The following is a 14,492-nucleotide window of genomic DNA, read 5'->3' on the forward strand; positions in this document are numbered from 1 at the left end:
ATACAGAACTTTTAATTAAATTAAAAGTTTTAAAAAATATAATATATATTATTCATTTATGACAAATACTAATGAAATTCTATAGATTAGTAAATAGCAAATATCAATGTTATTGAGATGCTATTATATGTGTATAAATATGCGTTTAAACAAAACGCCCCTGTAACAGGCGAAAGCCTTCTACGCTAAATAAAGATATCTATCTATCTATCTATCTATTCATTTATGACTGCATTGGCAAACAAGGATTTAGAATTTAAACCATTCACTTTACTTTTATTACGTGAAAGCTGATTGGTGAATATCTAACACTAGATTCTTGATCCTTATTTGTGAATACGGGCATTAGATAATCCAACATTATTTGAATTCATCCCTTATAACCGTATTATAATAATATATCTTAATTCCATAATGCACGATGCAATTCATTACATTGATAGAGAATTAAAATATTAAGAATTTAATATTATATATTATAAGTTTAATATTTACAATAGTTTATAAATAATAATAATAGTAATAATAATAATACAGTCATTTATGCTAATGTATGCTTACTTTTAATTTAATTGCTTTAATTATAATTCTGATCACTGTTTTTAAATGATATATTTCTAACGAATAATTAATTATTTGATTGTAAAATAAATTTTATATATTATATTTATTAAATAAAACACTTTATCTTTTATAATTCATTTTGTAATTTTTAATAAATCATTTATGCAAATTTCTTAATTGAAAAGTAAATTAAACAATTTATATAAAGCTTTATATTATATGATTATCAATTACTGGTCTATTTTCGTTTCCAAATGTCATAGAAATTTAAAAGGAAGTGAAAGAAATCAGGAAAAAAAAAAAGAGGACAGAAAATAATAAATTATATCCTAAACGAATAGAGAAGAAGGAAAGTTTTAAAGGAAAAAATCGCTTCAATTATAACGCCAAAGATATTATATTTTTAAGTTTAATTAATTAATTATATTATGTTAAAAATAATACGATTAATTTTCTAAATGTTAGATATATATTTGGAAAAATAAATAAATAAATAAAAAGAAAAAATACAGTAAACTACAGGCTTTTATCATCTTTCTACTTTCAGGATATGCTGGAAGGCGTGAAAGAAATCTGGTCTACTGTTTTTTTTTTTTTGCCCCGAGGTTACTTTGGTTTCTGTGGATTTTTGACAGTAGTAAGCAAAGAAAAATCCAAGTATACAATTCGTACGTACAGATAATCCATTTTTAAAAAGAGTTTAAGAGTATTCATTGCTGTATCAACGGTTATCAAAGCTTACTGCACAACTATTCAAATGTGTGTTGAGAAATAAGGACAAACGTGTCTTTTTTGAAGTGTTTTGGCAGATACTGATTTTTTTGAGTTATAGGCAAATCATATTTCGCGAACTTGTAAAAACACCACCTTTAAAGCAGAATGGTTTACTGTATATGCATCAGTAGAAAGATGTTTTCAAAAAAATATAACAAAAAAATCGTCGTTTTTTAACAGGAGAAAAAATAAATAAATTTCGTATTATATTTATCTGCACGTTATCCACTTAAAAGAAGATATTACATAATAGAAAATACATTTTTCTCTTTTCTGAATCATCATAAGTCATTTAATAAAACGTATGAGAACGTCTAACCCGTTTCCTGAAGAGGTTAAAAATACTTCTATTGTATTCATGAAATGTTTACTAAAAATTTTAAATAAATCTTCTTCGTTGTTCTTTACGGCCAGTGACACGTATTTTTGCATCACGAATAGATTTTACGAAGACTGTTACGGTTTTAAAAGAAATATATTAATGATAATTAAATACACACGACTAAGAAAACATTAAATTACATTAATTTATAACTGACTTTTGCCATTTTTTGAATGACTTTAATGCACAAGTATACTCGGTGATTTAAGAATACTGCAGCACTTTACGATCTTTCACAATTTCAATAAAGAGATGAGAATTTTTTTTTTTTTTTTTAAATATATAAAAATAAATTACCATTTTTAAGCCATATTTTATACTCATTCTTCACGTAGATTAAAGTTATTTTATGCAATAATGCATAATGCCTATCCACTTTTTTTTTCTTTTTACAAAATCGCTATAGATTAATTTTATCTGCAGCAGTAAATTATGTTGAATACATAAATAATAAATAAAAGAATTTATATTAAAATTTCGCATTTTAATAATACTTTATGCTTCGAATTTTTGTATATATTCAGAGCACGGGAAGAGTCGGAGAATTCTAAATTATACATGTAAGTTAAATAAGAAAATTAAGATGTAGAGGCAGACCGAGAGATGTAGAGTGGGAGCAGAAAGATCGATGAGACTACTAAACTAATGTACGTTAGTCGTTACAGTCTCGATTTTCTCCATGTTCTCTGCTCATGCCCACATCGCTAACGTGCGTCACTGCATTGAATACCCCGGATTAGGGGCAGTAGAAAGCAGCCATTTCTCAATATGATTCTTAATGGACATTTAAGATGAGTAGCGACGGTGACTCTTTCAAAATAACAAGATCGAAAAATTTTACCAATGAAGAAATCTTAGCATTAATTCAGGTGTGGGGAGATGATTCCATTCAGCATAAATTTGAGCATTCTTATAGACATTCCGTCATATGGGATACAATAGCTAATCTTTTGAAATCTCGCGGTTATATTCGATCTAAAGAAGAATGGAAGACGAAAATTGGCAATTTGAAATGCCAGTATTTTAAACTTAAGAAAACTTCCAAACCAGGTAAGATAGTTAATAATTCTATGAATAATTTAAATGGGTGAATACATTAAAAAATAATGTAAAAATTGCGTGCTTCTTCTTCAATATTGACAAGTTTATTCGAAAGCAAATAAGGATAAACTCATCTCAGTTTGTAAGCAAAATACAATTGAATATTTTTTTTTTATTATAATCCTTAAAAACTTTTAAATTAATTCTGTAATAATTCTTTATCTTAAAATAAAATCTCTGCATTTTATAGATTAAAAAATATATCGGGTATTTAATTTTTGTTTCGATCAGAACAATTATAAATAAAATAATAAGAAACGAAACAAATTCGCAACGAGGTTTATGAAAGATTTACATTTATTTCGAACAGAATTAATAGATTGGCCTTATTGGAATGTAATGGAAGGAATATATAACAGGAAAGACGATAATGCTTCTGAATTTTTAAATAATACACTCGAAAATAAATCTGAAGAATTGCAATACGAAAACACTAAATCCAACTCTGGTAAGTTTATTACGGCATTAAGTAACCCCCCCCCTTTTTTTTGGTATTAAAATTTAATTTATTTAAACAGATGCAGAAATAATTATACCAGATTGTTCCGTAGAATGTGCTGATCAAATAGAAACAAAATACTTTGTCGATCAAAGTAATAAAGATCAAATTCCTACTTTTGTTGGACCTGATTTTTCTTGTACGGTTTCTAATACAGAGTGAGTTTGTTTACGTAACATTTAATTAAATATTATAAACTTACATTTTATTTATTACTTTTATAAACATAAATATAAAAATTGAAATTATTTAAAATCCGTATTTATTACCAGTATTTATTTATTTATTTATTTTTAATCATACAATGTTAAGAGATATAATGAGTATTAAATTTAAAATTAATTAATTTCGATAGGAAAGTATCAAATTTAAAAAGAAAACGTGAAGAAGAAATAGATCCAATCATCAATAGAATATTACGAATTGAGGAAGATCGATTGAATATTTTGAAAAGGAGAACTGATGAAGAATGTAAGATGTTTGAAGCAGCTACAGAGTACTTTAAATGTCTGACTCGTCATTTTTCATCAACAGAAAATATACCCTCGTCTCACACCCCTTCTTCATTTATGGCAAATATATTTCCCAGTCTTTCCGCTTTACAGCTTCCTGCCTTCTCCTCTGTAATGGTTCCATTCAGATGCTCATCTTCTCAAACGTCTTGCTGCTCTGCCAACACCAATACACCGCCATCATCGTCAAAAATCGAAACAGATAAAAATTAAGAAAAAAAAAAAAAACACAACTAGATTTTTAATGTCTCCGATCTTTAAACATTTCTCCTTGAAAAATTATATTGAAATAATTAATCTAACGGCATACCAATGCTGTTGAATGTTTTCGGAAAGATTATAAAAGGAAAGTAAACACATCTCTGTGTCTCGTACCAAATTACAATGTCTAGTTCCGGTTATAACTTCGAATTTGTTAAGGCTAATATGAAATCGATGAAGGAAACATTAAGTTAGTTTGCGATACAGGAAAAAAATAAAAAAAGATTAAATATTTTGAAAATTTAATTATTTTGGAGGAGGACAAAAATCCAATTTCCATTTAATAATTTCTATTACTAAAACGAAGAAGCCCGTATGTAAATAAAATATGTAAATAAAGTTATCCTGCTGCGAGAGAACCTTTCATAACATTTGTTTTAGCGGAGTAGGTTCTTTTATAGAGAACCATTTTATTGACACAAGATATGTAGAATTGATGCAAGTATACCTGAAGGCACATATTCACAAGAATAGAACTCGTACGAAATGCAACATTTACCATTTCCATCCGAAGGAAAGTTGTTACTTGCTGTGTACTTTAACAGTTATGAAACACAAATATTTTTTTTTTTTCCATTCATCACTTTGTTATATATAATATAACTCTATTTATGTTTCAGATAAAAATTAAATAAATTAAATTGTAAAAAGAAGAAGGTACAGTACCAAAAAAATTTTTTATAAATTTGTATTGTGTAAATTAATAATAAGAATTAATCTCTAACAATTTCGAAAGTTCTGGTCGGTAAATATTGAAATTTTGTTCAAATTAATCGGATTATATATTCACGTTTAAAGATTTCTTGATAATTTCAATACTGTCAAAAGAAATTACAATACAGAAATTAAATAAAAATATTCAAGATTTTTAAAAAAATTTAAAACTTTACAGAATTTAATTACAATTTAATGCCTATTTAATAATAATAATAATAATAATAATTTTAATTTATTTATAATCAAATTTAATTATATATGACATAAGCGAGTTGATATAAATAACTGCAAAGTGAAAAATAACGAATAAAGTTTAAAATACTTTTAAAATAAACTTAGGAATTTAATAATATTAATTTAGAATGTTGATATTCTCCTTTCTAATAAATCAATTTATGATCGTTTACATTAAAAATTAAGATCACGTAATTCAATTAATTAAAATTCGGCTTCATTTTTGAAAACAACAGAGAGTGCTGACGACATATTTACAATTTAGAAAGAAAAGAAAATGAAAATAAAAAGAAATTCAGTGTGCGAGAAGTTATATTTTATTCATTATTTATTTATTAAATTATTAAAGATGATTTCTAGAATTATTAAAACGTGCACTTTGTTATAATTTAATTACCTTATAATAACAACAAACAAGAAAGACTTTGCTATGAAATCTTTATTAAAAAAAAAAATTACATAAAAGAAAGATTTATTAGAAGAAAGAAGCATTTATGTGGACTTCTTATATCAATTATTTAAACTAATTTTTGAACTTGAAAAATAACAGAAAAATTCTTCCATTGTCTTATTCCTGTTATTGTTATTCTGTTAAATTTTTTTTAAAGAATGAAAAACTTAAGTGGAATCCATCATAAATAATTTCCTAGCAGAAAAACACATTGCCCTCTACTGAATAATTACTAATAAAATGAGAGTCGATATTTTCCAACAATGTAAAGAATTTAAAAATAATATTTTATATTCTAGAACACGTCTGGGAATACGTTATTAATATTTAACGTGCATTATCAATACATATATTCAATAACAATTTTTTGATATTTTATCATTCCAGCTACTTATTTGTAAAGATTACAACGACATTTAATGATTATTTCTTTTAAAATATTCATTTATTACTTCGCTTATTTAATAATTATTATTTGGAATTCTTATCACTTCTATTCAATTTTAAATTATTTTAATGAAAAGATAACCAATTAAGTGATTATTATTCACTTAGAATATATTTCAATATAAAATAATAGACGTTGAAATAGACGAGATGAACGTGCTTTCTCTATTTCAATCACAATTGAGAATTAATGGAGACTTTCTTGATTTATTCCTCAAAAAGTTTCCAGTCAAACCATCTGCAAATTCTTTCTTTTTCTCACACCTTTCATAATAACGACAGAAAGAAAACATTTTTACATTACAGCAAACATTTCTTTAGTAAAATAAACAACTTTACAACGTCTTCGACACCTTCAAGAGGTGTCAAAGACGTACATTTTTGCTAATGCTTTTTGTGGTTTACACTTTAAACACGTTCCTATTTTATCTATATTTATTTTCTGGAATATTGATCAAATCGTATTTTGGAATATACATTCAAAAAATAAGTCAACAAAGTTTAATAAAGATTTTTGCTTATTTCTTTATATTATATAAATGCATTGAACTTTTACATTTGTGAATTTTTGTTTGTCTTAGGAACGAGTAATATTCTTTAAGAATTTCAGACCGGGCTTTTTAGGTTACTTAGTAAATTTATATTTTAATTCCACACAACCACTTATTTTTATAATAAATTTATATGTAGTTTTTAATCTAAATAATTTAGTGGAAGCTTAAAATTTTGAGATTATCATAATGTATCAATGTATGAATTTAAACGTCTTCTTTTTATTCGTCATTCCTTAATAAGGACTTAAGCTTATAGTTTAAGAAATTGGACTTTAAAAATTATTAATTTAAATATACAAAACGGTACTTCATCTTAAATTACTAGAAATTTATCGCTTCGTAGTATAAATGAATAGCATTTAAATTTCAAATAAATCCACTGTATTTTGATAACGTAAAATAGGAATTAAGGCTAATTGAAGAAGTATTCAATAGAATTCGTTCCTCAAATAGTATTTGCTCTACTTCTGTAATTCTAATACATTCTAAAGTATCGATTGCAAGAAAGAAGGAACTTAATTAATTACAAATTAATCGATTTTATCTAGTAATATCTTCAAATATTCGAATTCTGTATAGTAATTTTAATTCAATATTTGAGTTTTAAATGATTGAAATATCGAAGAAAAATGTTGATAATTTACTAAATTGAGATTGTCAATCATTTTTACTTATAAATTATTTAGTAAATGTGAAATTTTGCTACGATGTTTGCAGTAGAAAAGATTTTGAGTGAAGTAAAAGGAATTTCGTTAGTCGACAGCGAAGAGGTGCAGAGCAATTAATGTAATGTGTCGATGACCCGACTACTTGCTAATTATGGTAAAGTCTAGGGACGATACTTAATCGGACGATAAAAGGGTTTTGACAGCTGGTCCAAATGACTTTATTTTCTTCCCTTCGGATGGTTAATCTAGCAAATGACATTTGCTATTATTGGAGTGTGATCTGTTGCAACTGTTCTGACTTTGTTTACATCAGTACATTAAAATCAAACAAATCTTTATCACGGTTGAATGATTTGATAACGACTTACATTATCTGCCATACAAATTCTTTCATTTCAAGCATGTTGTATAATTTAAAGAGTAATTATATATACAGTATTTCAAATTAAACTTGAAAATTTGAATTGTTACGAGTTGAATTTTTACTTTTTTTAAATTTAAAATTTACTTACACAAAATAAAATAATAAAAAATTCTTTACGTCTTGCTGGATAATTCGAAGTTTATAATGACGAGTTAGGTTACTATATATAGAAGTCGTTATGAATTAATTAAACCATCCCTCATAATTATAACCATTAAATACGAATTGGATTACGACAACGAACTAAACAATTACATAAACCATAAATTATTGTCTAAATATTAACATTATAGATGAGCAATATAAGTTCAAATCAATATAATGAAACATGATTAAATTATTAAAACTATTTAATAAAGTTTCGTTGTTAAAATATTTTTGCTTCGGTAACATTTTTTTTATTAGGTAAATTATTTAATCAAAAATTTATTTATTAAATGATTTCAGGCAGGAGTAACTTGATTTTCCGATAGAATATATTAACAGATTGACTCGAGATAACGAAAAATCGATTTCGTGTCTTTCTGTGCTGTTCTGGGAAAGGTTTTAATCCCGGAGATGTCAACATCAACATCTTCTAGATGAACAACATAATCCTGCACTGCTTTACTGCATATTGATTGAAACTAACTTCTAAACATTTGTGAAGTAAATTTATTGTAAGAGTATTTTCGCCAGAATGTTTTGAAAAATCATCTTCGGGAATTAATTTTAACCGAAGCCAATCAACCCATTGGAATAATTCAATAATTTACTGGATTCGTGTTTTAATACAGTTTAATTTTGCATTGTTTCAATGTTTTTTTTTATTGAAAAATAAGATATTTACTTCCATCGTTTTGATGATTTATAAATTTTTAAAAAACGAGTAGCAATTCTTGTCTGATAATTCACCTCCATTTTGATAATTTTTATTACTTTATTATCGAACTTGTAATTTCTTTTACTCGTTAATTTGATGTATTCAACGTAGGAGCCTTAATATACTGTCAAAAATGCCACCGATAAAGCTCATTAACAGAATATTTCGTAAAAGAATATAAAATTTCAGCGTGTTTTACTGTTTTACATTTTTATTTAATATAATTAAAGTTTGCCAACCTAGCTAACAGGATCAATATTGGTTTAATGAAGATTAGAGTGTGGTTAAAATACAAATTTAAAGTTCTACGTTTTTGGTAATTTAATTAATGTTTAAAGTCAATCTTAAAAGTTATAATTATAATACATATAACAGAGAATTCATCGAGTTCGGCATTGTTTGCCATCTGTTTTCGTCTAATATTCCGTCGAGGGTGGTGGGGAGATTACATTCACACCTGATCCTATACCGACATTGTGGCAGGACAGATTGGTAGAATTGAAAAAAGAAACCGGGGGAGATGCATCCACCACAACAAGTCATTACTAATGATAAATAGAATATTGTATTGTCTGTTTGGAGAAGAAACTTGGTTGTCAATACCGCGACTGTCTATTGTCGCTTACAAACATCTGCTACAGTTCTATAGATATGAAATTTCTCAGATAAGGAAACAGCTGCGATATATAACTGTATATATATATATATATATATTGACAGTCGTCTCAGATATTAATTATTAGTTTTTCTTTAATGTCAAAGTTTCTTCAAAGTTTTTGTTGATTCCTTTTCAACACGCATTTTATTATTGAGTCCGAATCCGTCGACTCAATAACGTCCTTTAGTTTTCCTGTCCAAAGTTATTCAATAAAAATTATATGCTAATTAATAAGACGAGATTTTCTTAATACAGACGGTCATCTCTTTGTCAATATTGTCAAGAAAATCTCGGTACCTCTATTCAAGTCCAAATCAATACACTCTTACCAGATAAACAACGTTAGCAGTTTGAAAGCAACTGTTTGAATGATTAATCAATGTTTAAAATGTTAATTGCGTCTAAGCAATTTATCGGTAGAGAAAGCCTGCGGTCAGTGGAACAGAAAGTGTGGAATTTGTTAAACCCGTTTACCGTAGTATTAGCTAAGCTATATACGGTGTATACAGGGACAACCGTGGTATTTGAAATTCTCAACAAACGTTTGTTAGTTGTACTCAGCCAATCAGTTTTGTCAAAATGCAATTTCCAAACTGTTTTGTATTCAGAGTAACAAATATAATTTAACCGGAGTAAATACGTTGGGTTTGTTTCCATGTCAGGTTATTACAAATCGAATATCTTTTAATTTGCTCGTCGTATACGATTTTTTACTTTAATTCTCCTCCTTATTTTTAAATATTGATAAATGTCGACTCGTCTCTCCACTTAACACACCTCTTCTTTATAATCTATAGGGGGGGAAAAACAATTTTATTTATCTATAAATTACATTTAATCTAACATTTTCCTAGATTTAATGGGTATAAATTAACGTAAAATGGAATCCATTTTATAAATTTGATTTTATGGAATCATTTGTTGAAGACTTTAAATTATAAATTATCTAGTGATGAGAATTACAAAATATGCAATAAATTATCATCATAGTTTTAATAAGTTAATGGTCATAAATTTATTCTTTTTATTTACTTGTTTATATTATATTTTGTAGATCGATCAACAGAAATTTTCTCCACACTTTATGTTAATATAAATACTTTAATTTTATATCGAAATTTTCAAAATAATTTTAAAGAACATCATCTCGTTATAATGATGGCGAATGAAATGTTTTTTTAAATCTGTTTTCCGACGGCAAAAACATTCAATTTTCAAGAGTAATATTTGATAAAATTAAAAATTCTATTTTAAAAAATTCAATGCATTTTATAAATTTTTTAGTGCAAAGAAAATCACGTACTTGAAGAAAAAAAATCGTACGTGAAGTTACCCGTAGGTTCTTCTTAATTAAACAATTATTTATTGAATATTTTAGCAATAAAAATCAAATTTTCCTATATTTCCAGATGATAAAGTTTGGGTGTAATTAATTATTTTAAATTTCTATTACACTGATTAAATATTATTTTCGTACTTCAACTTCGTACATCTGTATTATATTATAAAGTAATTTTTATTATTATTCGTTACGTAGATGAAGATTACGTTTGATTTCTGTTCTAAGATCAACAAGTTGGGGTTTTTTTTTTCGGTTAAATTTCAGTTTAAATTGGCATTTCCTTTACACAATCGTTTTATTGTTTTCTGAAAAACAATAGAGACATATTGAATTTTTAATCTTATGCATTAGATGGAAAAATTTTAGGCTAAATTAAAGATTTCTTTTTTTATAAATAATTAAATAATTGCTATACATTATAAGAAAGAAATTAAATCGAAGTAAATAATTTGCGTAGTTTTACAGTAATGCGAAAATCCAACAACGAGTTGCTTAACTTTCCAGGCAACATTCAAAAATGCGTGTGACGCCATCTGTTGTGATATTTTATTATTAAAAACTTTTTATATTTTTAATTATTATAAAATGGCAAAAAGATTAATTTTGAGGATAGGGTCGAGTTTCATAAAAAAAAAACATTATAAATGAGTAAAATCGTTATTAAGTCCGACCCTACTCGAGATACGACACGAGACCTCACTCTATCTCCCCATCCCTTCGATCTTTAACCACCAAAATTTAATAGTATGAATCCCTCTAATACACAAAACTCTCTGCAAAATTTCAGAAATTTTCGACATAAAGCGCGGAAGTTATTACGCTTCAAACGGGGTAAACAAAATCGTGTTCCCACACACACATACTTTTCCTCTGTTATAAATAAAATAAGATTTACAATTTAATTAAAAAGTTAATACATATATTTTTTTAAAAAAAATAAATATTACATCTTGGAGACTAATATATTTTGTCTCCAAGTATAATATATGAACTATTTACTCAGCTTATGAATATGTTTTAGCCAAGGAGTAAAATATTCTAAAGGGTAACGTCATAAAAAAAGTAATAAGTTTGTATAGTTCTTTTTTACCTAAGAATTGAAAACATATACTTAGTACTGTTAATTTTTTTTTGATTGCCAGATTAAATGTGGGGCCTCATCACCAAATATTCACATAAAAGCAAAACTATTAGGTGCGAGTGTATTTCGACAAAAGTAAATATTCGTTCGAACGTTAAAGTTAGACGTAAATAAACATCTTTCGGTGAAATAGGACGTCCTACTTCCGCTCGAATTCAACAGCTTGAAAGAAAGTATTCTCCTTTATGAGGTATAGCAGGAAAAGAAATCAACTTTGCTTTTCTATTGACATACTAGTTTCTCTGTTAGTCAATTTTCTCAAGAGAGATTAGAATTCTGAGAAATGTTTATCAAGTTTGTTCGAATCTTTCGTGTATAATAAATTACAAGTTGTTCATCCTGATTGAAAATATCAAGAGAATAACCCTCAACTTGGTCGCATTTTAACTCACGTTTGATGGATTCATTTAAATTTTTAAATATTATGTCTTTAGAAATTTATATATTAAGTAGTTCTGTTGTTTGATTTCTCCTACTTCAATCGGTTTTAGGTTTTTATTTTGAATTTCAATAACGTTATATGCTATACTAATTTGCTATTGAAGAATATTAAAAAAAAATTCTTTTTAATGGTTATAATGGTTATAATGGTGAAAACTAACCAATGGTGAAAACTAAAAAAAGAATTTTTTTAATGGTTATCTGCGAATTTAAGGACGGATCCGCATAGGCCGTAAGAGAGAATTTAATATTACATAATTTATTCACATAACTAATTTGTAAACTCATAGGAAAGATGGGAGGGAAATGATTAATTATTCAAGTTATTATTAATAAAAATCTGAAGTTAAACAAGATTAAACTAATTAATTAAAATGTTTATTATAAGAATACATCAAAACGCCTTTCACGCTTGGTTCCAGAGCATCTTGTCAACTAAAATATAAAGCTTGTCAAGCAGTAACAAACCTAATGAAGATGTGATGTGTTGTCTCCTATCTACTGTTATTCACTGTCATTCTGAATTAAGTAACGCTTCGTAGAATGCTTACAAAGCATAAGGCATCGAATTTGTAACGAGAAGTGACGATATAATGGCGCCATCTCTGGATACAAAATAGAAACATTAAACACAAGAAATCATTAACATTATTGAATATTTTGATCTTTTCAGCTTGTTATTTTCATTGCATTGTTTTATAATATAATAGAATATAGGTTAAAAAATTTTTAAACAGATTTAAAGAATAAGTGAAGAGATTTTGATTCATATATATATATATATAGAAAACACTATAAATAGATAATGCAATAATAGAAAGAACGTCATTTAATAAACTATTTGATTAATTATCTTCTTCATTATTGTTATGACGATTTTTCATTATTTTCTGAAGAATTTCTGGATTCCTCAAGATTCAATTCTAATAAAATATAAAGTAGAAACGTTACTGGAAGAGCGTGGGATTAAGAATTTTTAGAATTTTATCATTCTTAAGCAAAAAGAATAAAATAACATATGTAAATTTTGTTTAAAAATAAAAAAATCATTTGCCTTGCATAAAAAGTGCTTGAAGTTAAATAACAAAAGCCATAAATATTAGTTTTTTTTTTTCCACATAAAATGTCTTTCAAGTTAATTGCTTCATCCATTAAGCTTTTTATTCTTTCTGTTTATTGAGCCAATGAAACCACCCAGTAGTGAACGAGAATTATATTTATTAATGTATATATTATAAAAAAGTTAAATTAAAGTTTAGTATTGTTTTATAATTTGTTAATAAAAGGGTTTTCTTTTTTAATGTCTTTGGGTAAGAAAGCTCTTTTCTCGTACTCATCGAGGTCTCACCAGGTAGTAGTAATGGACGAGGCACAAAATATGCAGTTCCATTACTAAATCCCTTATTCAAGTTTAAAATAACGGTATTACATGATAATCAGTAAATGATATTACTAACTACGAGTCAAAGATATAAAATATGTGATCACACACAACAATTATTAATTAAAGAATTCATTTTTTGTTACAATTGCATTCTTTAATTTCTAATTCTAACTTGAAACTGTATATAAAATCATTTCTAATCTAACTCAGATAATGAAATTTTTAACATAGAAAAATTATCAGTAACAGAAGATAACGAAAATATCAAAATTTAATTATACTTTTAGATAAGGCACGTAAGAAGGAAAATAAAAAAAAAAGCATAAAGTATTAAATAGCAAAAAAACGAGTATTAATAGTTTCTTTAAAATTGTTATACATTTATATTACATAAGAAGATAAACAGAAGTTTTACTGACAAGTAGATATCAGCAGTTGAATTACATACGTAACACGATTCTATTATATCATATACATGTGCAATTTTTGGTATTTACATGTTTCTCCAGTTGCCCTTTCATTAAGTTGTTAGGAACGTCAGTTAGATCTTTCTTTTCTTTTTCCTTTCTATCCGTAGAAGAAGAGACAATAATTACTATAATTGGCTATTTCTGTGTGGATAAGTAACAGGAAAGTAAACTCTACTCCAAAATTATATATAAAATCCGAAGACTTCATTTTCTGGCGATTATCCAGCTTAGATCGACTGTCTTATTGATTCGTATAACTCAAATCCCCTTTACACTAGGATAATGATAATTAGCCTTTACATATATAGAAATATTGATACCGACTTATATCCTTTCTTCTTTGTTTACTTATTGTAATTATTATTTCCGTTCTATGGACATCGAGAGGGTCTTTTTCCATAGCCATAATGGCACCCCCCATTATTGGCCAAGCCCGTATTGGGGTGCCATTACGAGGACAGGACCTGACATATCCGGGACATATTACCCATTAAACATTTCTGAGGTACTTACGTGTTACCGGTATAAGTTTTTTTTTATGATTTAATAATAGCGTAAACAACAATTATAATATATAATAGGAAGTTATAAATATTTTTATAGTTG

The 14,492-nt window shown here is 26.6% G+C and overlaps 1 protein-coding gene across 2 annotated transcripts; it reads left to right on the forward strand.

Annotated features, from left to right (window-relative positions):
• The first annotated feature begins 2,291 nt into the window (after positions 1-2,291).
• LOC136968314 (uncharacterized) lies at positions 2,292-4,452 on the forward strand. 2 transcript variants are annotated; one of them, XM_067262319.1, is made up of 5 exons: positions 2,292-2,770; positions 3,132-3,269; positions 3,340-3,478; positions 3,676-3,791; positions 3,855-3,988. In XM_067262319.1, coding segments are annotated over exons 1-5 (654 nt in total). In that variant the 5' UTR covers positions 2,292-2,511; the 3' UTR covers positions 3,857-3,988. The 2 variants fall into 2 exon arrangements, with proteins under 2 accessions (XP_067118420.1, XP_067118419.1); XM_067262318.1 differs by having other exon boundaries at positions 2,294-2,770; positions 3,676-4,452.
• The last annotated feature ends 10,040 nt before the right edge of the window (positions 4,453-14,492 follow it).

Source organism: Centruroides vittatus, unplaced genomic scaffold (assembly GCF_030686945.1).
Source record: "Centruroides vittatus isolate TY-2023 unplaced genomic scaffold, ASM3068694v2 contig_1427, whole genome shotgun sequence".
NCBI lineage: Eukaryota > Metazoa > Arthropoda > Arachnida > Scorpiones > Buthidae > Centruroides > Centruroides vittatus.

Coding starts and splice junctions, on each gene's coding strand:
- LOC136968314 (XM_067262318.1), top strand. CDS start 2,512: ATGAGTAGCGACGGTGACTCTTTCAAAATAACAAGATCGAAAAATTTT. Junction 2,771..3,131: donor TAAGAAAACTTCCAAACCAG/GTAAGATAGTTA, acceptor TATTTCGAACAG/AATTAATAGATTGGCCTTAT. Junction 3,479..3,675: donor TGTACGGTTTCTAATACAGA/GTGAGTTTGTTT, acceptor TAATTTCGATAG/GAAAGTATCAAATTTAAAAA.